The 23,619-nt window shown below is 40.8% G+C and overlaps 1 protein-coding gene across 5 annotated transcripts in view; it reads left to right on the plus strand.

Moving 5' to 3' along the window:
• TNFSF4 (TNF superfamily member 4) overlaps positions 1 to 17,048 on the plus strand; it is a 304,073-nt gene extending 287,025 nt beyond the window's left edge. For 4 of the 5 annotated variants that reach the window (XM_063716981.1, XM_054525227.2, XM_054525233.2 and 1 more), the window contains 2 exons: positions 12,226 to 12,274; positions 13,918 to 17,048. In XM_063716981.1, coding sequence (XP_063573051.1) covers positions 12,226 to 12,274; positions 13,918 to 14,267 — 399 coding nt within the window. In that variant the 3' untranslated portion in view covers positions 14,268 to 17,048. The remainder of the gene's footprint in view (positions 1 to 12,225; positions 12,275 to 13,917) is intronic. The other variant, XR_010137667.1, reaches the window with a different exon arrangement.
• Positions 17,049 to 23,619: the final 6,571 nt, after the last annotated feature.

Genomic DNA, 23,619 nt, shown 5'->3' on the forward strand with positions numbered 1-23,619 from the left:
AGAGAGGCTTCATTCCCAAAGTACTATATTGTACAGGTGGGGAAGTGAGGGCTCCAGTGAGTTTAAGTGATGTAGCCTCAGGGCTGGGCTCCCCAGCGGCAGCCAGACCTTCATCCTAGAAAGCCAGTGAAACAGTGTCAAAGATCAAGATGGAATGACAATATTACAAAAATTATAAAGAACATCAAAACATGCATCAAAGGAAAGCATCTTAATGAGTTATAAAATAAGTCATAAAACATGTATTTTACAGTTTAGTAATGTAAAACGTATTTTGAATTACTTGTGTGTTGGGTGATGACAATTTTTAGCTTCTAAGACCCCTATGTATATTAATCTGGCCCTGTATATGGTGCAATAAAACCTAAACTCAAATCGTTTTTTAGAATGGACAGGTAGCAGGGAGGTTGAACGGTATTATTCAATGAACTACTTGCAATAACAGTCCCTCATCTTTGCAGAGCTTTTTCCTACTTCTGACCTCATTTCTTCACTAAGACCTTGGAGAAAGATTGTGTGCAGTTTTACACTGAGGAAATACGAGGTATAGAGACTTGACTAGGTTTGCACAGAAAGGTCAGGGTTAGAAATTAAGACTCAGTCTAAATTCCAGTCCTATCTTCTCCTGTTATGCCTGGCCACAAGGCCGCGAGTCTGAGCTTTAAGAATGTTGGCTACCTGTTTTTAAAATTCATTTTCTTTTTTGGCATTAGTGTTTTTTGAAGAAAAACTGGAGGAAGGATTTATGCCATCACAGAGGGAAGAAAGACTCTTTTTAAAAAAGGATTTAAATCTACTTACACAAATGTAGATAACATAATCAACAAAACTTTAACAATCACATAATAACTTATGGATTATTTTTATAAAATGGTCAAAGCATTGCATGTATGATATATTTGTACAGGAGAAAGAGGACCTGAATTCTAGTACTAATTCAGTAATTTATTATCTCTGAGTCTTACTTTCCTCTGCATTTTTTTAAATGATAATGAGATTAAGCTATATAATCTCCCAAGGCCTTTCTAGTTCCATCAGACTGATTCAAAGAATTACTTAAGTGACAGTGTAATTTGAACACTCTATACAAATACCTATTCAACCATGAAGTAGTTTCTTAGGGCTATTGGAACAAATTACTACAAACTGGGTAAATTATAACCACAGAAATTTGGTCTCTCACAGTACCGGAGAACAGAAACGTGAAATCCAGATGTCGGAAGGCCACGCTCCTCTGAAGGCTCTAGAGAAGAATCCTTCCTTGCTTCTTTCTAGCTTCTGGTGGCTCCCAGCAATCCTCAGTGTTCTTTGACCTGTAGCTGAATTGCTCCAAGCTCTGTCTCTATATTCACATGGCCTTCTTTCAAATGTGTATCTTGTGTGTCTTCTCCTCTTCAAGGACACCAGTCATATTAGATTTAGGGCCCACCCTAATCCAGTTGACCTCATGTTAACTAATTACATCTATCTTCAAAGACCCTATTTCCAACCACTATAAAGCACTTATTCATTAACTTATTCAGCAATGTTTATGGAGCATCAGTTACCTGTCAGGCACTGAGGACACAAAGGTGAGCGAAATAGACATGGTCCTCCCTGCCCTCCCAGAGTTTGCAACCCAGTAGGAAAACAAGGCAGTTAAACAAGCAATAGCATATGATAAGCACTGGATAACCAAGGAGGGTACGGTTCTTCAGTAAGAAGTTTCACAGAAAGCTACCTACCAGCTTTAATACCTAGTATCTTGATTGGGATTATAAAGTGAGCATACTTGTTTTTTGCATTAGGTACTTGGTTTCACTTCCATTAATTAACAGGAAGGGTTTAGTTTAAAATGACATGGTCATCATTGTCACCACCATAATCCTCATCCCACTGCTATTCTGTGATGATATTGCCATTCGCCAGTCTCAGTTTGTATCAGAGCACAGGTTGAGGATTATTTAGCCTCCCACAGATGAGGTGAAGAGCTTCACTGCATGCACAACGCTAGGGATCATCTTTTTTTAACTTTTATTTTAGGTTCAGGGGTACAGGTGCAAGCTTGTTATACAGGTAAACTGTGTGTCATAGGGGTTTGGGGTACAGATTGTTTCATCACTGGGGTAATAAGCGTAGTACAGGAATAATCTTTTTGTTTGTTTGTTTTTTAAGATGGAGTCTTGCTCTGTCGCCCAGGCTGGAGTGCAGTGGCAGGATCTCGGCTCACTGCAAGCTCTGCCTCCTGGGTTCACGCCATTCTAGTACAGGAATAATCTTAGTTGCTCATTTACTATCAGAGGGAGCCACTTGGGGAAAAAGAGGCCTGCTGCTTTTGTTACAGCAGAGGGGTCTATTGTGTTGAAAGTGATCTTCTGTTCAGAGGTCTTCTTATCACACAATCCTTTGAAATCTATCTCGCTTTTGAATATTGTGATTTGCCTAATCTTTGAAATGGAAATTTTTCATTAGACACTTTATTCCAATAATCTAAATTGAGTTTAGACATTGAAATGAGAATATTAGAAGCTGAGGAAGGGAAAGAACATTTTCTGGTCCAGGAGAAGAACTCAGGTGTTCCTAGTCCCAGTGCAATGTCTTGTTCAGTCTACCAGGTTGCCTTCTCAAGACAATATTCCGTTCTTGTTATATAGCAAATCAGATAAGGGAATGAGTGATTTCAAATAAAGAGACTGACTGCAGTAATTCTGCTACTGTCTTTGTATTCAAGGATGAATGGGCCAATTTCTTTTTTTTTCTTCTCTATATTGAACTTTTATTATGACAATATACAACTGGTAATGTGCACCGTGACTGAAAAGAGTTCTCATATAATTTGATTTGGTACTGGCATAAGAATAGACAGATCAACGTTTGGAATTTAGAATCCAAAATGAAAGCTGCACATTTATGGTCAATTGATTTTCTTTTCTTTTTTTTTCTTTAACTTTTATTTTAAGTTCCAGGGTACATGTGCAGGATGTGCAGGTTTGTTACATAGGTAAATATGTGCCATGGTGGCTTGCTGCACAGATCAAACCATCACCTAGGTGTTAAGCTCAGCATCCATCAGCTATTTTTCCTGATGCTCTCCCTCCCCTTACCCCTGCAACAGGCACCAGTGTGTGTTGTTCTCCCACATGTTCATGTGTTCTCATTGTTCAGCTCCCACTTATAAGTGAGAACATGCAGTGTTTTTCTGTTCCTGTGTTAGTTTGCTGAGGATAATGGCTTCTAGATCCATCCACGTCCCTGCCAAGGACATGATCTTGTTCCTTTTGATGGCTGCACAATATTCCATTCCATGGTATATATGTACCACATTTTCTTTCTCCAGTCTATCATTGATGGGCATTTGGGTTGATTCCATGTCTTTGTTATTGTGAATAGTGCTGCAATGAACATATGCATGCATGTATCTTTATAATAGAATGATTTATATTCCTTTGGGTATATACCCAGTAATGGGATTGCTGGGTCAAATGGTGTTTCTGCTTTTAGATCTTTGGGGAATTGCCACACTGTCTTCCACTGTCCTCTACAATGGTTGAACTAATTTACATTCCCACCAACAGTGTAAAAGTATTCCTTCTTCTCTCCAACCTCACCAGCGTCTGTTGCTTCTTGACTTTTTAATAATGGACATTCTGACTAGAATAGGCCAATTTCTAAAACCTTGAGCAATGTATAGTGTTGACTAGAGCCAATGTTAGATATTACATGATCTTGTAGCTGATGAAGGTCCAGGGATGTCCTGAGGGGCTAAGTTCCACCTTAGTTCAACATTTATTTAGTAAGTGCCATTATGTTTGAGACATGGTAGGAGGTATGGCAAGGCAGTTGGTACCTTGTAAACCTACCCTTCCAGTTGCTAAGAGACTAAGCTGATCTGAGGATATTACGTAGAGACTTACCAATCATTGAGGTGGGGACAGGAGTTCTCGGAAATGTTTTAGTAAATCCCTCTGTCAGTGTACTTTGAGTGCTTCCTCAGTTGTATGTGGGAAGGGAAACCAAGATATAAGAAAATCTTCCCTCTGACGATATGAAGAGTTGGTGCATTAGGTCAATCACATAAATTTCATGTCACATGGATGCTTTCGGTTGATTTGATTATTTATCTAAATATAGGACATTTCTCTCGGGAATCTGTCAGTTGCTAATTGTATTAGGGACAATAAAACCACAGTTCAGGCTCTCTCTGAAACAGAGAGGAGGGAGGCTTCTCTGTGGGAAAACTCATAGCCATTACTTAGTAGATTCGATGAGAAGAGTGGAAGTGGTTAGAGAGAGGTGGCTATGAGGATATCACACAGGATATACAGTGGGGCGGAAGGTGGAGGTTAAGAGAGAGATGACTGGGAAAATATGCTGGCAGAGATGGTAAGGGTTGGGCATGGAGAAAGAGAAGGCTTTGGATGGCAGTTAAAATGGCTTTTCTTTGTGTTCATTAAGTCCCAATAAACTCATTATCCAACAAGGTTTTCAAAGCCACGCATCTTTGTCTCTAAGAAATGTAACTTTTGGGATAAGTCTTTCTGAATCTGGGAAACTCCTTCACCAAAGAATCAGTTTTTCCCATTTTTCCTACTTCTCTCTCCAGGTGGAATTCTGAAATTCCCTGATCAGAAGTCAGGGCTCATCTTTTTGTAAGGGGGCTGCTTCCACTGAGAATAGACCATGTCTGTCAGATGAGGATCTATCCTCTCAGTCTACTGTGGTGGCTAAGAGTGAAAAATTCTCCCTTTCTCTTCTGAGGCCCCTTGAGACACACCCTGAGAGCTTGTGAGGTCATGCTTTCATGATCTCTCGGATCTCCCTGGTTGGCATGAAGCCCAAGGTGCGGGGAGGAGAGGTTCACGTCCAGTGGCAGTGGTTTGGTGAACTGGGGAGTCCCCACCCCAGATCTGTTTCCCTCTACTAGCCCACTACTACCACCCTCTACTAGCCCATGTCCCACTGCCGCCCTCCATCAAGGCCTTGACATTGTGGCCTTGTACCAAGCAAGGAATGGCAAGGCCCACATAGTGAGTGCAGAGCCCACTTCCTGGTTTCATGCTTGGTGAGTATCATTTGCTCCTGCCACAGATACCCTTCACCAGGACAAATGTCAAATGAGTTTAAGGTCGACAGCCCCATGCCACATCCTAGTGAGTCAGAATTAGAGATACACACTCTCCAAAGATGAGCTCTTGAAACAAATGTCACTTTCTTCACTTTCTTGGGAACACAGCACAGGCTGCTGAATAAATGCCAGATATCAGACACTTTCCACCTTTGTTCTTGGACAGCCCAGTGCTAAAAGCGCTGAAGGAGGCCAAGAAAGAACCTAATTCTGACTCTTCTTTGCTACACCTGCATGGGGAGCCTACTTTGTACTTGTCCATGGGCCTGCAGTTCCTTGCCAGGACAGTTTTACCTAAGCAGAGCTGAGCTAATAATTCTGGCAACCTGAACTACATAGGCAACCCTGCAACTTTGGTTGAGGAGCTCTTTCTAGAGCAGGATTTCTGGATATTTTGATGTGTATCTGTGTATTTTGACAACAATTCAAAAATTAATATTTAATCTTATTCAGTATTGATGATGAAAATAATTCAAATTAATTTAGGACCCTCAGATAAATGCTTTTTTTTTTTGGTGTTCTTTACTCTTATGATAGTGTAGGATAAAGAGAAGGGATGTTATCATGAACTTGGGATTCAACTGAACTCAAATGAATACATATTTATTCCTGACCAAGTCCTTGACAGCACTAATTTTTATTTTCCTATCTGTAAAACATGGATAATTATTCTTTCTACATCATAATGTTATTTTGAGCAGCAAATGGGATAATACATTTGAAACAGTGCATAGCATATTGTAAGTGCTCAATAAGGTTTTATTTATTCTTTGCCTTTTTTTTTTTTTTTTTTGAGACAAGTTCTCTCTGTCATGCAGTGGCATGATTGTGGCTCCCTGCAGCCTCAATCTCCTGGGCTCAAGCGATCCTCCCAGCTTAGCTTCCCAAGCAGTTGGGACCACAGAGGTGTACCACCATGTCCAGCTATTTTTTAATTATTTTTTATTTTTTGTAGAAATAGGGTTTCACCATGTTGTCCAGGCTGGTCTTGGACTCCTGAGTGCAAGCGATCAGCCTGCTTTGACCTCCCAAAGTGCTGGGATTACAGGTGTGAGCCACCGCACCAGGCCCTTTTTCTTGAATGCACAAAGGATGGCCTCATTTCTAGACCTTTCTTCCAACTATTAATAATTATAGAATGTCTTTTGCTCATCCAGGTCTTCTCTATCTTTCAAGGCCTAAGTCCAGGTCTTTCCTCCTTGTGCTGTCAAAGCCTACAGTGATTTTTCTGTTCTTTGAAACCTTATGACTTACATTGCCTGTAGGTATTTACTAAAGGTTTTATGTACAGGAACTATTTTCCAAACTGGCATAGAAGTTCATCAAAAGTAAGGATTGTATGTTCTATCCCCTTGTGTTCCAAGAGTTGAGTGTAATAACTGCTGCATAGCAAGTACTCAATAATTGCTGATGTTATTTTTAACCAAACTACCAAATAATATGACAACCATATTATTCATTCAACTACTGAATAACACTTACAGCAGAGAAAAAATTTCTTGAGCACCAGCTTTTGGACAGGCATGCTTTTTGCACAGGGTGTGGTTGAAGATAAATTCTCTGGATTTAGACTTTTGGAAGTTCATAGTTAACAGCAGTGATTTTTAAATCTGAACCTTGGTTACTTGTAAAAATGAAGATTCCTGGATCTACCCAGACCTTTTGAATTAGAGTCTTTGTGAATAATCTGACCATCTGCACTTAAAACAACAACAACAACATATTTCGGTGGTGATTCTAATGCACATTTAGAGTTTAAGAACCACTGGGCTGGTAGCCTTCCTGTTGCATTATCAGCTGCTGCCAGACATGACGCTTGTACATTACATTATTCAGTCATTTGGTCAAAGATCCCATGTTTGCCAAGTGGGTACTTGATTGTTCCTATTTTTTTTTTTTTTTTTTTTTTTTTTGCTTCACTTATGGGAGCCCTGAAACCTAAGAGGGAAGCCTGGAGTGTGGGCTCTCCCTTTTCTTTCTCATGATGAGGTCATTGCCAATCATCTGTACAGCAACTTCTTCTTTTCTCTAAGCTTGCTATTAAAGTGGACACAAGGAATGGAATATTAAATTCTTCATAGAATTTTTTTCTTACTTCAAATTCACGTGGGAGAAAAATAGTACTTGTGTGGTATAATAAAAATTATACTGAAATTGAAGGGCATGCATCAAATCTCTTCACTTCTGTGAGCCTTAATTTCTTCATATGCAAAATATAATGTTCAACTAGAATATGACTTCTTTTGCATTTTTTTCATGCTTCTAAGACCATTACATTCAAAATTCATGGCTATACTTCAATTCTGGCATGGATACTTATGAGCATTTGCATTTCATCCTTGAGTATGGTGTGGACTCTTCAGACCTTCCAGATTGAAGAAGCTTTATTCTATAGACTGTGCTTAGATGGAAGCCCCCTGGCCCTTTGATATTTTCTGTTTTCTTTGAGTATGTGGAGAAGATCTGGGGATTTTGCTTTTCTTGATATACAAAACACAAAGTCTATGTGTAGGGGTAGACCAAATGTCTTCTGACTGTTTTTTGTCAACGTTTCTCATGAAACGCAAATTCTTTTGTATTGTTTCTCTGAGGTACAGGGAGTCAGAGCACTGATATGATAACTTTGTTAGTCTTTGTTTCTTTCTTTAATCCATTCCTTCATTCTGTTGTCATATATAAAGTTTATATAGTATTATGTAGAATAAATTATGAACATGACATGGATATTGTTTTCCATGTGCATCCAAGAATAATTGCCGATGTTTATTAACTTCTTGCAATGTTCCATGCCAGGTCCTGATCACTGACATACATTATCTCATTCCAACTTTACAACTCTCTGCTATACAGATTTTTACTATCTCCATTTTACAGATTCAGAAACAAAATCAGCAAGATAAATGCAATTTTCCCAAGGTCACACAGCTAAGTAGTCTTGAGTAGAGGAGATAAGACTTGTATTCACTGGTAGTATAATCAGTCAATAGAGTGTTTTTTTTAATATTGGGGTTAACTGTACATTCTGTGGGTTTTGACAAGTGTATATAATGACATGTATTCACCATTACAGAATCATACAGGATGCTTTCACTACCCTAAAAATACCCTGTGCTCTACCTGTTTATTCTTCCCCCATTCCTAACCCTTGGCACCCACTGATCTTTTTAATCTCCATAGTTTTGCTTTTTCCAGAATGTCATATAGTTAGGTCATTCAGAATATACTGTTTTCAGAATGGCTTCTCTTGTATAATAATATGCATTTAAGATTCCTCCATGTCTTTTCATAGCTTGATAGTTCATTTCTTTTTAGTGCTGCATAATGTTCCATTGTATGGTTGTATCAGTTTATTTATCCATTCACCTACTGAAGGACGTTTTGGCTGCTTCCAAGTGTTGACAATTATGAACAAAGCTGCTATAAACATCTTTGTGAATGAGTGACTTTAAATACTTGTATGGGAATACAGAAACTGAAACTCAAGGATTTGATTTAGGCCTTGAAGATGGTAAGATTTTAATGGGCAGAGACAGATGGAGGGACATGCTGGAGGCAGTGGTGTGATCTTGGCTCACTGCAACCTCTGTCTCCTGGGTTCAAGTGATTCTTGTGCTTCAGCCTCCCCAGTGGCTAAGATTACAGGTGCATGCCACCACGCCTTGCTAATTTTTGTATTTTTTGTAGAGACGGGCTTTTGCCATGTTGGCCAGGCTGGTCTCAAACTCCTGATCTCATGTGATCTGCCTGCCTCGGCCTCCCAAAGTGCTGGGATTACAAGCGTGAGCCACTGCATCCGGCCTACATTTTTAAAATGCTTACCATGTACCATGTGCTGGCAAACTGCTGGATGCTTTAAGTTATCCTATCTAAACTTGGTGTTCATCTTCTGGAAAGTTCCACTCACAGTATTATGTCTTATTTTCACATGTATAAAGGCTAAAGCGAAGAAATGCTATATAACTTTTCCAAATTCAAAGAACCAGAGAAGTCACAGTTTGAACTAAATCTGACTCCAAAATCTATGCTTTTTGTGCCATCCTACCAGGCTGCCTACCCAAGTGCAAGGAGATCAGAACAAATAGTTGGCTAGATCATTAGACACAGAAAAGATATATGTGGCAATAAACCTTGACAATGAGGTTGGAGCCAGGCTCTTCAGCACTTTGACTTGGGCACTGTGGGGGTGTCTCTGGGCACTGGGGTAGTCAGCATGAGGTCATCAGGTATGGAGGATGAGGGGGAAGATGGTTGGAAAGCCAACAAACAAGAGGAAGGACCATCTTTTTCTACTTCACAACATTGCCTAAACTTGATGTTAGTAAGAGACTTCTGAGGATATGCAGACTTCTACCCCATGTGACCTTCAGGAGAAGGAACAGGATGCCTGAGTCTGGAGTTCCAGTAGATCAGCTTCCTCCAGGTTGATCTACTGGAAGTCTAAACTCCAACATGGAGGAAGTCACATGTGCTTTACTCACTCACTGTCTGTCAGCATCATGGTCCCAGAGAATGTCTGTTTGGTCACTGCCACCCTTACTTCATCAGGGCACTTCAAAAAGTTGGAACATTCCTTAAGTTGCAGGATATTTTTGGAGATCTTTGCAAAGTCAGTCAAAACAATCAAATCACAAGGGCTTTTAGATCAGGGAGTGAAAGTAAATTTGGGAATGATGAAGCTTTATGTTTTTTTCTCTTTTATTAAATTAGACTTAAAGTCACAACTTTTAAAATCTAAATCATGGAAAGCTAGCGCTGAGAGGAATGCCCCTGATCTTCTAGTGACTTTTAAAGATGAGAAACTGCCATCTAAGGAGATTATGAAACTTGCTTAAGTTGGCACAGTGCTTGCCTGCGTGGCATTAGCACTCTGTCACTGCACGCTGAGGCCTGTTATGTTTGTGCCACTCCAGAGACGGCTTCTTTCTGACTTTAGCACGTGGCAATTCATGCTGGCACTAACTAGCCCAGAGAGCAGTGGAAACATTTATTTACCCAGGGAACTATGGTCATAGGGTCATTTGCCTTCTGACAGGTTTTCTTCCAGAGCATTGCCCTTAAGCACGAAGGACACTAATTAGCTATCACACCACGAACAGTATAGAGAAGGGGGAGAGCTAAAGACTCCTGCTTCTACCCAAGTCAGTGCCTCTCTCCATGTGCTCAGCACATTGAACTCATATTGTTCCTGCAGCCCAGTCCCTGGCAGGGCTCAGAATGGCTCTCCATTCTTCCTATGCTGCCTGTTGGTTTTAGCTGGTAAGGCTTGTGATTATACTTATAATAGAAGTAGGGAATTCCTCGTCTGTGTGGGCAGGTGCCAGTGGAATATGCTTGACTGAAGCTACCAGTGTGCCAGGAGAGTAGGAAACAGGAATTCCACTACCCAGGGCATAAAAACAAATCCATCTTCACATTTTTGATTAGGACGTCATGCCAAAATAAGCTTGTGGGAAGAGCCGTTGTTCTTGGCAGGCATAATAGGCTTTTATTTTTTATTTTTTTGAGATGGAGTCTCCCTATGTCCCTCAGGATGGAGTGCAGTAGGGCGATCTTGGCCCCCTCCCAGGTTTCAGTGATTCTCCTGCCTCAGCCTCCCAAGTAGTTGGGATTACAGGCATGTGCCACCATGCCTGGATAATTTTTTTTTTTTTTTTTAAAGTAGAGATGGGGTTTCATCATGTTGGCCAGGCTGGTCTCGAACTCCTGACCTCAGCTGATCTGCCCACCTCAGCCTCCCAAAGTGCTGGGATTACAGGCATGAGCCACCGTGCCTAGCAGACATTTTTTTCCTACTTTCTTTCTAGTAGGTAAGACAAACAAATGGCACAAAACTTTTTAAAAAATTAGACCATGAAAAGTAGAGGTCAATCCTACTCCTGAGCTCAGGCTTCCAATTTTTTTCTCCAGGGACAACATTTGCAACTAGTGTCTTGTGTATTCTTTCAGATACATTAATGTATTGTATATTCTTTCAATGCCCATACAAGTGTTATTATTATTATTTAACACAAATGGCAATATATTTTATGTATAATTCTGCACACCTCCAACTTTTTTTTACTTAAGAGATCTTGGAGTTGGTTCCATATTAAGCTTCTTTGTTCTTTTAACCACAAAAGTACTATAAATGTTTTATCTATCAGGTTTCCTCACTTCACTGTTTCTTTTAGCAATTGAGTACTGACTTAATTCAAGTTAGGTTTTTTAAGCTGTTGAAGAGAAAGATCCAATGTTTAAAAAAGCTACACCAAATATATTGAGCTCTGTAGGATTGGGACAGTTTTTACTGCCTTTGTCCCCTGAAAATAGGATGCTTTTACTCCTGAGTTAAAGTGAAAGACCAAACATGCAGGAAGCTTCCAGAACTCCCTCCCAGTGCATTCTGGGAGTCTGTGGCCATGATGTATTGATTGAACACAGCATTCTCCATGAGGGAATCTCTACGACTGAATAGATTTCTTAACAATATGACTATAGTGCTACGTTATCCAACATGGGAAATTGAGGCACAGTGAGACAAAACAGTATACCAAAGAAGAGTTTGGCAGAAATGCGGACAGATCTCAGATGCTTGCATGAAGGAGCACAATAGTCCTAATTTATCTTAAGAGATGTTATGGAAAAGCAAGGGGGCAGGTGGAAGTCTAGGTCCAGTCTTCATAGAAAAAGTCAGGGCCGGGCATGGCCTCTCATACCTGTAATCCCGGCACTTTGGGAGGCTGGGTGAGAGGATTGCTTGAGGTCAAGAGTTTGGGAACAGCCTGGGCAATATGGCAAAACCCCATCTCTACCCCCTCAAAAACCCCAAAAAACAAAAATTAATCAGGTGTGGTTGTGCGTGCCTATAGTCCCAGCTACTCGGGAGGCTGAGGTGGGAGGATCACTGAGCCCAGGGAGGTGGAGGCTGCAGGGAGCCGTGATTGTGTCACTGCACTCCAGCCTGGCTGTCAGAGTGAGACCCTGACTCAAAACAACAACAACAAAAAAAAGTCAAGTCTTCTGTTGTTTTTGTTTTCTCTACAGGCTACTGCATTTCTGCTTCACTGTTCCATTAAATATGACTTGTGAATTTCATTTGTTCATGTTTTTTTCCTAAAAATATATCTTTCTTCCTCCCTCAGGTATCACATCGGTATCCTCGAATTCAAAGTATCAAAGTACAATTTACCGGTAAGTATTGTCAAAAGTTTAATTGATTCGTATTTTTGAAAGAATCTTCTCTTCAGTCTCTTAATTTCCTCTAGAACACAAGATCTCTCCTTTTCCTAAGGGAAGGAATTAAATTCCAATTAAATCCCAGAATTGTTGTAGCCTGCATATTATTTTCATTAGGGATACAGGTGTATAAAGAGAAAATGGGATTAATTATTCATCAAATGTGTGCTTGTCTCTGTACTAATCACTTTATGTTCCTCATTTAATCCTCCAAGGAACCTTCTGGGTAGAAATTATTTCCATTTCTTAGTTAGGGAAACTAAGGCTTTACTTCTTACAAGTCTGTCTGACTGTAAGACACATTATTGCCTGCTAATTGTATTCCGGGGCAAGAGTTTACCTTAATGAAAGTTGGGGGAAGCCCTTGATAGAATACAAACTTCGACTCCAGAGAGAGGATTGTTTGGGTCCATGATTAGTGCTAGCACAACCCCTAGTGGTTTCCACACGAATATTCATTTTTTAGTTAAGTTCTCCTGAGCCTGAGGGAAGGGAAGTATTTCTTGCCCTCCATAAGTGGTCCTCATTTTCAGTTCAAAGTATGTCCCTCTGGACTGTACAAAGCAAGAATTACTGAATTGTGGCTAGCAGTGGGGACCTATTCTTTTGCCTAACAAAGGAACATGGGCCAGAACAGGGTGTGTCCAAGATGTGGTTACTTGGCTATTCAGGATGATTTTAGTGCTAATATGGAAATAAAAGAAGTTCAGGCTTTTTGGCTTGCACTTGGGATGGCCCTGCACAAAACAACCAAGTCTATCACTGCCTCCTACTCCACTTCCTCCTTTTCTTTCTCCTGTGGCAGTGACTCTTCCCGGACTAGCAATAGGAGGTAGAGAAGAGAAGCAAGTATATGCCCTTGAGCTCTTCCACCTGCAGCTTTGAGAGCCCACCCTGAATCCACAGATACGGTGTGCACAGCTGCATTATTAAGCTTAAGTGACTGCTAACAAAGGCCACTAGTAACTGCTGTGGATAGGTCCAATGCCTGGGGCATGTGGAAAATTTGCATATCATGGTCAGATGACAGAAAGGCAAGAATTGAAAACAATTGCTCTGAGTCAAGCTTCAGAGTATGGGTAGTGTGCAGGGCTAAGGCATGGGGCACCACTGCCACCCTTTGCCCATAGTTCATCCACTGAGCAAGAAAGGAGGCACTGAAGTTGCCAATCCATCCTTGTTCTGAAAAATTGGGGAAACCCTGAAACCACCTGTCCTGCTATAGGTGCTTTGTGACAATTTCTGTAATCTCTCAGCTCCTGAATCTCAGCCCCATCTGAGGCTCTCTTGGTCACTAGTGTTAGCATTGCCTCTTCTTCCATTCCACAGGTAAAGCAGTTTCCACCCTGCAGGTAGAAACACAGTGCTCTCTTGCTTTTACTCCTTTCTTTTTCTGTTTTTTTTTTTTTGTTTGAGACAGAGTCTTGCTCTGTTACCCAGGCTGGAGTGCAGTGGTGCGATCTTGGCTCGCTGCTTTTACTCTTTTCAAAATCTCTCCCTATCACTTTCTCTTCATCTGATTCCAGATGTATTGAAAGGTTGTTACCCAATTCTATGCTTAGGAATTAATTAAACAATTGTTCCCCTATCCTCCCTAGAATATAAGAAGGAGAAAGGTTTCATCCTCACTTCCCAAAAGGAGGATGAAATCATGAAGGTGCAGAACAACTCAGTCATCATCAACTGTGATGGGTTTTATCTCATCTCCCTGAAGGGCTACTTCTCCCAGGAAGTCAACATTAGCCTTCATTACCAGAAGGATGAGGAGCCCCTCTTCCAACTGAAGAAGGTCAGGTCTGTCAACTCCTTGATGGTGGCCTCTCTGACTTACAAAGACAAAGTCTACTTGAATGTGACCACTGACAATACCTCCCTGGATGACTTCCACGTGAATGGCGGAGAACTGATTCTTATCCATCAAAATCCTGGTGAATTCTGCGTCCTTTGAGGGGCTGATGGCAACCTCTAAAACCAGGCACCAGCAGGAACACCAAGCTGGGGGTGGACAGGACATGGATTCTTCATTGCAAGTGAAGGAGCCTCCCAGCTCAGCCACGTGGGATGTGACAAGAAGCAGATCCTGGCCCTCCCGCCCCCACCCCTCAGGGATATTTAAAACTTATTTTATATACCACTTAATCTTATTTATCCTTATATTTTCTAAATTGCCTAGCCCTCACACCCCAAGATTGCCTTGAGCCTACTGGGCACCTTTGTGAGAAAGAAAAAATAGATGCCTCTTCTTCAAGATGCATTGTTTCTATTGGTCAGGCAATTGTCATAATAAACTTATGTCATTGAAAACGGTACCTGACTACCATTTGCTGGAAATTTGACATGTGTGTGGCATTATCAAAATGAAGAGGAGCAAGGAGTGAAGGAGTGGGGTTATGAATCTGCCAAAGGTGGTATGAACCAACCCCCTGGAAGCCAAAGCGGCCTCTCCAAGGTTAAATTGACTGCAGTTTGCATATTGCCTAAATTTAAACTTTCTCATTTGGTGGGAGTTCAAAAGAAGAATCAGCTTGTGAAAAATCAGGACTTGAAGAGAGCCGTCTAAGAAATACCACGTGCTTTTTTTCTTTACCATTTTGCTTTCCCAGCCCCCAAACATAGTTAATAGAAATTTCCCTTCAAAGAACTGTCTGGGGATGTGATGCTTTGAAAAATCGAATCAGTGACTTACGAGAGATTTTCTTGTGTACAGGGAGAGTGAGATAACTTATTGTGAAGGGTTAGCTTTACTGTACAGGATAGCAGGGAACTGGACATCTCAGGGTAAAAGTCAGTATGGATTTTAATAGCCTGGGGAGGAAAACACATTCTTTGCCACAGACAGGCAAACAACACATGCTCATCCTCCTGCCTGTGCTGAGATACACACTCAGCTCCATGTCTTATACACACATACACATTGCTGGTTTCAAGAAATGAGGTGATCCTATTATCAAATTCAATTTGATGTCAAATAGCACTAAGAAGTTATTGTGCCTTATGAAAAATAATGATCTCTGTCTAGAAATACCATAGACCATATATAGTCTCGCATTGATAATTGAAACTAGGAGGGTCTATAATCAGCCAATGCCAGGGCCTCAATGGAATAGTATCCCCTTATGTTTAGTTGAAATGTCCCCTTAACTTGATATAATGTGTTATGCTTATGGCGCTGTGGATAATCTGATTTTTCATGTCGACTTTCCAGATGATTTGTAACTTCTCTGTGCCAAACCTTTTATAAACATAAATTTTTGAGATATATATTTTAAAATTGTAGCAAATGTTTCCCTGACATTTTAAATGGCAGATACAACATCACAGAATCTTTCTGGATGACTCTGTGTTATCAAGGAATTGTACTGTGCTACAATTATCTCTAGAATCTCCAGAAAGGTGGAGGGCTGTTCGACCTTACACTAAATGGTCTCAGTTGGATTTTTTTTTCCTGTTTTCTATTTCCTCTTAAGTACATCTTCAACTATATTCCCATCCCTCTATTTTAATCTGTTATGAAGGAAGGTAAATAAAAATGCTAAATAGAAGAAATTGTAGGTAAGGTAGGAGGAATCAAGTTCTGAGTGGCTGCCAAGGCACTCACAGAATCATAATCATGGCTAAATATTTATGGAGGGCCTACTGTGGACCAGGCACTGGGCTAAATACTTACATTTACAAGAATCATTCTGAGACAGATATTCAATGATATCTGGCTTCACTACTCAGAAGATTGTGTGTGTGTGTGTGTGTGTGTGTGTATTTCACTTTTTGTTATTGACCATGTTCTGCAAAATTGCAGTTACTCAGTGAGTGATATCCGAAAAAGTAAATGTTTATGACTATAGGTAATATTTAAGAAAATGCATGGTTCATTTTTAAGTTTGGAATTTTTATCTGTATTTCTCACAGATGTGCAGTGCACATGCAGGCCTAAGTATAATTGTGTGTGTTGTTTGTCTTTGATGTCATATTCCCCTCTCTTAGGTGCTCACTCGCTTTAGGTGCACCTGGCCTGCTCTTCCCATGTTGGCCTCTTCAACCACACAGGGATATTTCTGCTATGCACCAGCCTCACTCCACCTTCCTTCCATCAAAAATATGTGTTGTGTGTCTCAGTCCTTTTAAGTCATGTCCTTCACAGGGAGAATTAACCCTTCTATATACATGGCAGAGTTTTGTGGAAAGAGAATTGAATGAAAAGTCAGGAGATCAGAATTTTAAATTTGACTTAGCCACTAACTAGCCACGTAACCTTGGGAAAGTCATTTCCCATTTCTGGGTCTTGCTTTTCTTTCTTGTTAAATGAGAGGAATGTCAAATATCTAACAGTTTAGAATCTTATGCTTACAGTGTTATCTGTGAATGCACATATTAAATGTCTATGTTCTTGTTGCAATGAGTCAAGGAGTGTAACCTTCTCCTTTACTATGTTGAATGTATTTTTTTCTGGACAAGCTTACATCTTCCCTCAGCCATCTTTGTGAATCCTTCAAGAGCAGTTATCAATTGTTACTTAGAGATTTTCTATTTAGAGAATGCTTAAGGGATTCCAATCCCGATCCAAATAATAATTTGTTTTTAAGTATACTGGGCAGGTCCCCTATTTTAAGCCATAATTTTGTATTTAGTGCTTTCCTGGCTCTCAGAGAGTATTAATATTGATATTAATAATATAGTTAATAGTAATATTGCTATTTACATGGAAACAAATAAAAGATCTCAGAATTCAGTACTGATGAGAGTGTTGGAGTGTTCATTTATCCTTCTCTTCTCTGTGTTCTGAGTAGCTCATCCTCTGAAGAGGGGAGGATGGGGCAAGCTTTCCGGTTTCCTACTTGCCTTCAGTTTTAGCCATCAGAGACACATCTGAGGGATGGTTGAGGTGGCAAAGCCCATCTTTGCTCTTGAAAAGATGCTCACTGGAAGTCCTTAGAGTCCCTCTTCATGGTTCAAGAGAAAGACTGATTTAAATAGAGTTCTACCATGTACTGTTTTTCCTTTCCTCAGAACCTTATTTCTAACCCTGGATCATTTCTTATGTCCCCTCTCCTTAGTAGTAATTACATCTGCTGTCTCAATAAAAGGTCACAACTATTAATGGGTTTGTGTAGCATAATCTGGCCACAGTGATCCCTGTGCTACTTTTGATGGTGCGGATGACATTGTCCTCCTTAAAACACTTCTGTTCCCCGGCTCTTTTGACCTCACCCTTTTCTGGACTTCTCTTTCTCTTTCTGTTTTCTGCTTTTGTTAGTCTTCATCACCCCTCCTTTTTCTCTGCCACCCCTTTAATGCTGGTGTACTTCAGGACTCTACTTTCAGCCCTATTCTTTCTCTACAGCAGAAACTGCAATCTGGCAGCCAATAAGCCACAGTCTAGCCTATGTCTGTGTTTCATCTGTTTACTAAGTTGAATTTAGTAGCTGATATTTAAATATCGGGAAATTTCTGATCTTTTTTGAAAACAAAACCAAAAACAGAAAAGGGAGATCTGGTGATGCTGGGCCCAATTTTGGCATGGCAGCAACCTTCCCAAACAGAGTGGCAGCTTCCCTCTTTAAGGAGACTCCATGCTCTCCATTTCCCAAGAGTTCTCGTCACCCACACAATGTGCAAATGCACTTACACCAACTCACTGCTAAAGTCCCTCAGGCATTTGAGTTGTGGTCTCTGCTCTATACCCTTGCCAATCTCATTGATTCTGTGCCTTCAATCAATGCTCCCACATCAGCAATACCTAAGACCATTTTTCAGCCCAGATGTCTTCTACTCCAGTGCCTCATTTGTTGTAATCACTTGTGTTATTAGTAATAAAATGCCATTTACTGAGTTCTTTCCCTGTGCCAGGAATCATATTAGCCATTTATATAAATTGTTATTTCTATTGTCTCAACAATTCTTTGAGGTAAGTGGTATAATTCCTATTTTACATATGAAAACTTGAGACTCTGAGAGGTGAACTTGTCTAAACGCATGCAGCTACTAAATGGTGGGGCTTAGATTCAAGATCAAGGGTAGTTAACACCCAAGACCACACTTTCAACCACTGCTACTCTGCTTCTGGGCAGCTCTGTATGGATGTAATGGGCTCTTTTACTTAGTATGCTCAAAATAGAACATTCTTTCCTCTTTGGCAAGTCCCTCCTCCTGGTTCATGATGTTGGGTAAAGGCATAAACATTTTTCCATTTTTCGTTTTGACCCAATTCATAAAAATACCTTATTTTTTCTATCAGTTGAACAAAAGCTTTGAATTACTTTTACTAGAAGAGAATAAGAAAAAGAAATGTTGTAAGAACATAAGAACCAAGTTTATAATACTTTTTGCAAAAGGTATGCACAGAGCTTATTAAGTTCAGAAGTGAATGTTTAATAAAGACCATACTGGGGTGGTTTTCAGTAGCATTTTAAAATATCAAATGGAATGTTATGAGCACGAAGAAGTAATCCCTGAGGATTTCAACCACTCTATACATGTATTTTTTATTACTTAAATATATTTTTTTCCTGCAATTTTTTGGCAGCCCTTTGGAATTTTATTCCTGCAGTAGCCTTCCTTACGGAGTATGTGGATGGTTTGGAGCCTTCCTTAACAGCATACCTTGTAACTAGCCATTGTAGCTGTTGTAGCCACTCATTCACTTCACGGGATCAAAGCATGGAAAGATGTTGTTAAAATGTAAATGTCAATATTACCTAGCAGAATTGGCACATGAAGCCTTTTAATGCCTTACCTTCCCTCCATCCCTGAAAGCTGGTCAGATGGCCCATTTTGACCCTGAGTCATGGAATGTAAGGCCCTCTAGTTCCGACTAAGGACCTGGGGAACAACTGGAGTAGCATTCAGGGAGGGAACTGCCTTAGGAAGGGGAGATTGAGTGCTCAGAGTATCCTACCATTATGCCACAGCCCTTGAGAAATCTGGTGCCATAGTCTCATGGGGCATGATTTTAAAATGGGCTTTGATCAATGTTTTGGTCAATGGAACTGATTGACTTTGATCATATCCTTGTGGCTTCTCTACTGGAGGGAACAGAAGGATGTTAGGAGCAGAAACACAGACTTTTAGCATTTGGGTTTCCCTGGAGTCCTGCCAATGCTGAGAAAATACAGCTCTTTATTGCTGTGGACGTAAGACCTGATTTTTCTCCTGATTTATACGATCTTGGCCTTCTTTGGTATTTGAGGCTTGAGGTTAAAAAAGAAGATCAATAACAACAAAATACAAAAGTAATTAACAGGAAGACCCAAAGTTGTAGAAATATTAGCAGAAGGTAATCTCTAAAGTTCATTTCAGTCCAGTGCTCTATTGTCATTTAGCATGAACTATTTATTAACAAGGACATACACCCTTTTAGTAATTTTTAGGAATGACAATCTGTATTCTCCCCTTATAATCAGTTTCAAGGTATAACATTCTATAATCCTATGATCATTCCTTAAGGCAACATGGACTTTTAAATTTATGAAAATCTCATTTACTATTATAAAACCATCAACACTCAGCCAGTTTGAAACAAATTTTTTCTACTTCTACTATATGCTATGCCAGGCATTGTGCTAGGTACTTAGTGATCATCTGTTTCCTTGAGAGAAGTAAAAATTAGCTGAGCTTGATCTCTTTTGCTCTCCCAAATACTTGTTGCTATCATGTCTATTGTTCATCCTATCCCTAACACACATGCATTACCTAGATGCACTTCAAAATACTGTTGCATCAGTAAGTAGCATTGATAAAATATACCAAATTATTTTAATTATTTAAATTAATACTATTTCTATCCCTTTAATCATGTTCATACTATTTTAAACTCTTGAACACTGACACAAACACACTTATTCTAGGTAAGTAATAAACAATTCTCATTGCATGCATGGTTAAATCTCATTTTATTAGTGGTCAAATAAATAGTAGCTTTTGAAAAGGCAGACATTCGAAAGTCTAAAATAATTTTATCTATGAATTTTCATTTCTAGGTTGTCAATTTGTAACATAAGGAGACCTGAGACAGAGCCGGTAGCTTTTATAATATATTACTTATATAATTAATGATACTTTATCCATTCATCCACAGATACTGATTGAATTTCTACTGTGTGTATTGTGTGTCTACAGTGCTAGGTACTAGAAATATAAAGACAAATATGAAATCACTTCTTCTCACCAAGCATTGAATATAGTGAGTAGTATGAATTGCATTGAAGAGAAGCTAGAAGCCAGGATATCAGATAAGAAGCTGAGTGCTGACGATTGGAAAGAAATGAATGGATCTGAAATATATCAGGAATAAAAGACTAATAGCACTTTGGGATTGGTACATATGGGTGGTAAAGAAAGGAAGGAATTAATTTGTTCATTCATTCAAAAATATTGTTATTTTGAGAGGCATGAAGAAATAAGAAACAGTGAACACATATAATTTGAAAGAAAAAATCAGAATACTATGAGAAAAAATGGGGTGGTCTACTTGAAATTGGAAAGAGGCAAGGTCTCTTTGGGGAGATGACATTTAAGTTAAGGTCTGAAAATTGGAAGAAACCAGCTCTGTGAACTGTTGGCAAAGGTCAACGGCGGGGGGTAAAGAGTGGTAAAAGAAAGTTAAAAATACCATCCAAGACTATATGACCAATTTTAGAAATGAAGGCTAATGGTTATTAGCTTCTTTCTTATTTTGGTATGAATATATTTGTCTATGTATGCTAATGCTTTCCTTCCCCTCTTCCATTCCTCTTCATTCTAATTTAACAGTGTTAATGGTAATTCATTTTATATCTTATCACTTAAGTTAGAGAATATCAAAGAGGGAGTATCGTGTCTGGAATTGGTGGGTTCTTGGTCTCACTGACTTCAAGAATGAAGCCGCGGACCCTCACGGTGAATGTTACAGCTCTTAAGGTGGTGCGTCTGCAGTTTGTTCCTTCTGATGTTCGGATGTGTTCGGAGTTTCTTCCTTCTGGTGGGTTCGTAGTCTCGCTGGCTCAGGAGTGAAGCTGCAGACCTTCTCGGTGAGTGTTACAGCTCTTAAGGCAGTGCGTCTGGAGTTGTTCGTTCCTCCCGGTGGGCTCGTGGTCTCGCTGGGTTCAGGAGTGAAGGCTACAGATCTTCGCGGTGAGTGTTATAGCTCATAAAAGCAGCGTGGACCCAAATAGTGAGCAGTAGCAAGATTTATTGAGAAGAGCGAAAGAACAAAGCTTCCACAGTGTGGAAGGGGACCCGAGCGGGTTGCCAATGCTGGCTCGGGCAGCCTGCTTTTATTCTCTTATCTGGCCCCACCCACATCCTGCTGATTGGTAGAGCTGAGTGGCCTGATTTGACAGGGTGCTGATTGGTGCGTTTACAATCCCTGAGCTAGATACAAAGGTTCTCCATGTCCCCATCAGATTAGCTAGATACAGAGTTTGGACACACAGGTTCTCTAAGGCCCCACCAGAGCAGCTAGATACAGAGTATCGACTGGTGCACTCACAAACCTTGAGCTAAACACAGGGTGCTGATTGGTGTGTTTACAAACCTTGAGCTAGATACAGAGTGCCGATTGGTGTATCTACAATCCCTGAGCTAGATATAAAGACTCTCCAAGGCCCCACCAGAGCAGCTAGATACAAAGTGTCGATTGGTGCACTCACAAACCTTGAGCTAAACACAGGGTGTTGATTGGTGTGTTTACAATCCCTGAGCTAGACATAAAGACTCCACGTCCTCACCAGACTTAGGAGCCCAGCTGGCTTCACCTAGTGGATCCCGCACCGGGCTGCAGGTGGAGCTGCCTGCCAGTCCCACGCCATGTGCTGGCACTCCTCAGCCCTTGGGTGGTCGATGGGACTGGGAGCCATGGAGCAGGGGGCGGCGCTCGTCGCAGAGGCTCGGGCTGCACAGGACCCCACGGAGGCGGGGAAAGGCTCAGGCATGGCAGGCTGCAGTCCCGAGGCCTGCCCTGCGGGAAAGCAGCTAAGGCCCGGCGAGAAATCGAGCGCAGCGCCGGTGGGCTGGCACTGCTGGGGGACCCAGTATATCGTCCACAGCCGCTGGCCGGGGTGCTAAGTCCCTCATTGCCCGGGGCCGGCAGGGCCGGCCGGCTACTCCAAGTGCGGGCCCGCCAAGCTCACGCCCACCTGGAACTCCAGCTGGCCCGCAAGTGCCGCACACAACCCCGGTTCCTGCTCCCGCCTCTCCCTCCACACCTCCCTGCAAGCTGAGGGAGTGGGCTCCCGCCATGACCAGCCCAGAAAGGGGCTCCCACAGTGCAGCGGTGGGCTGAAGGCCTCCTCAAGTGCCGCCAAAATGGTAGCCCAGGCGGAGGAGGCTCCGAGAGCGAGCGAGGGCTGTGAGGACTGCCAGCATGGTGTCACCTCTCAGTATGACTCAACTAGAAGAAGAATGAACATCATCCAAAGATGGATAAAAATCTTGTATCTCATTTGCGGGAGAGAGCTAACATGTTTTTGATTATACAATGGATATTGGCATCATTGGGTAGAAGCATCATTTTACTATTGTCTTTATTTGGAGGTTAGGTATGATTAAAGAGGTGTGTATAGATGTCAAGTCGACAAGGGGTGAAATGTGGTGGGTTTGTACTAACACAAGTTAGCCAAGCTAGAAGTATAGTCCCCAGAATTCCTCTTCCTGTGTAGCAACAAGGCAAAGTTCGCATGAGATTTAGAAGGTGAAAATGAAGGGACAGCCATTTTTCTACTCTAAAGTTTGGAGTACAGTGCCAGGTGCTGTGCAACTCATGCCCATTGCTCCTGATCTTCTGGCTCATCATGTTGCTGTGGAGCTTCAGCTTCTCCAGTTCTATCTGCATCTAGGCAAAAATATTATCATCAGACTCTTTGAGACTAACACTCTATTAGTTTTCTATATCTGCTGTAAAAAATTACCACGAACGAAGTGGCTTAAAACAACAAAATTTATTCTCTGACAGTTCTGAAGGCCAGAAGTCTGAAATGAGTCTTGGAGGGGCTAAAAGCATGTTGTTAGCAGAGCTGGTTCCTTTTTGAGACTCTCAGAACTCATCTCCTTGCTAGTTCCAGATTCTAGAGGCATTTCTCACTCTGGTTAATAGTCCTGTATCATATCACATTTTCTTCCATTGCTTCAATAGTTACATTGCTTTCTTTCCTTTCTACAGTCAAGTCTGCCACTGTCTCTCTCTTATAAAAAATGGTTACATTTAGGAACCCCCTGGAAAATTCAGGATAATCTCCTCATCTCAAGATCTTTAACTTAATGGTGTCTGCAAAGTCTCTTTTGCCAGGAGGTAACATTCACAGGCTTCAGGCATTAGAACATACATATTT

The sequence above is a fragment of the Pongo abelii genome, chromosome 1, assembly GCF_028885655.2.
Source record: "Pongo abelii isolate AG06213 chromosome 1, NHGRI_mPonAbe1-v2.0_pri, whole genome shotgun sequence".
Lineage (NCBI taxonomy): Eukaryota > Metazoa > Chordata > Mammalia > Primates > Hominidae > Pongo > Pongo abelii.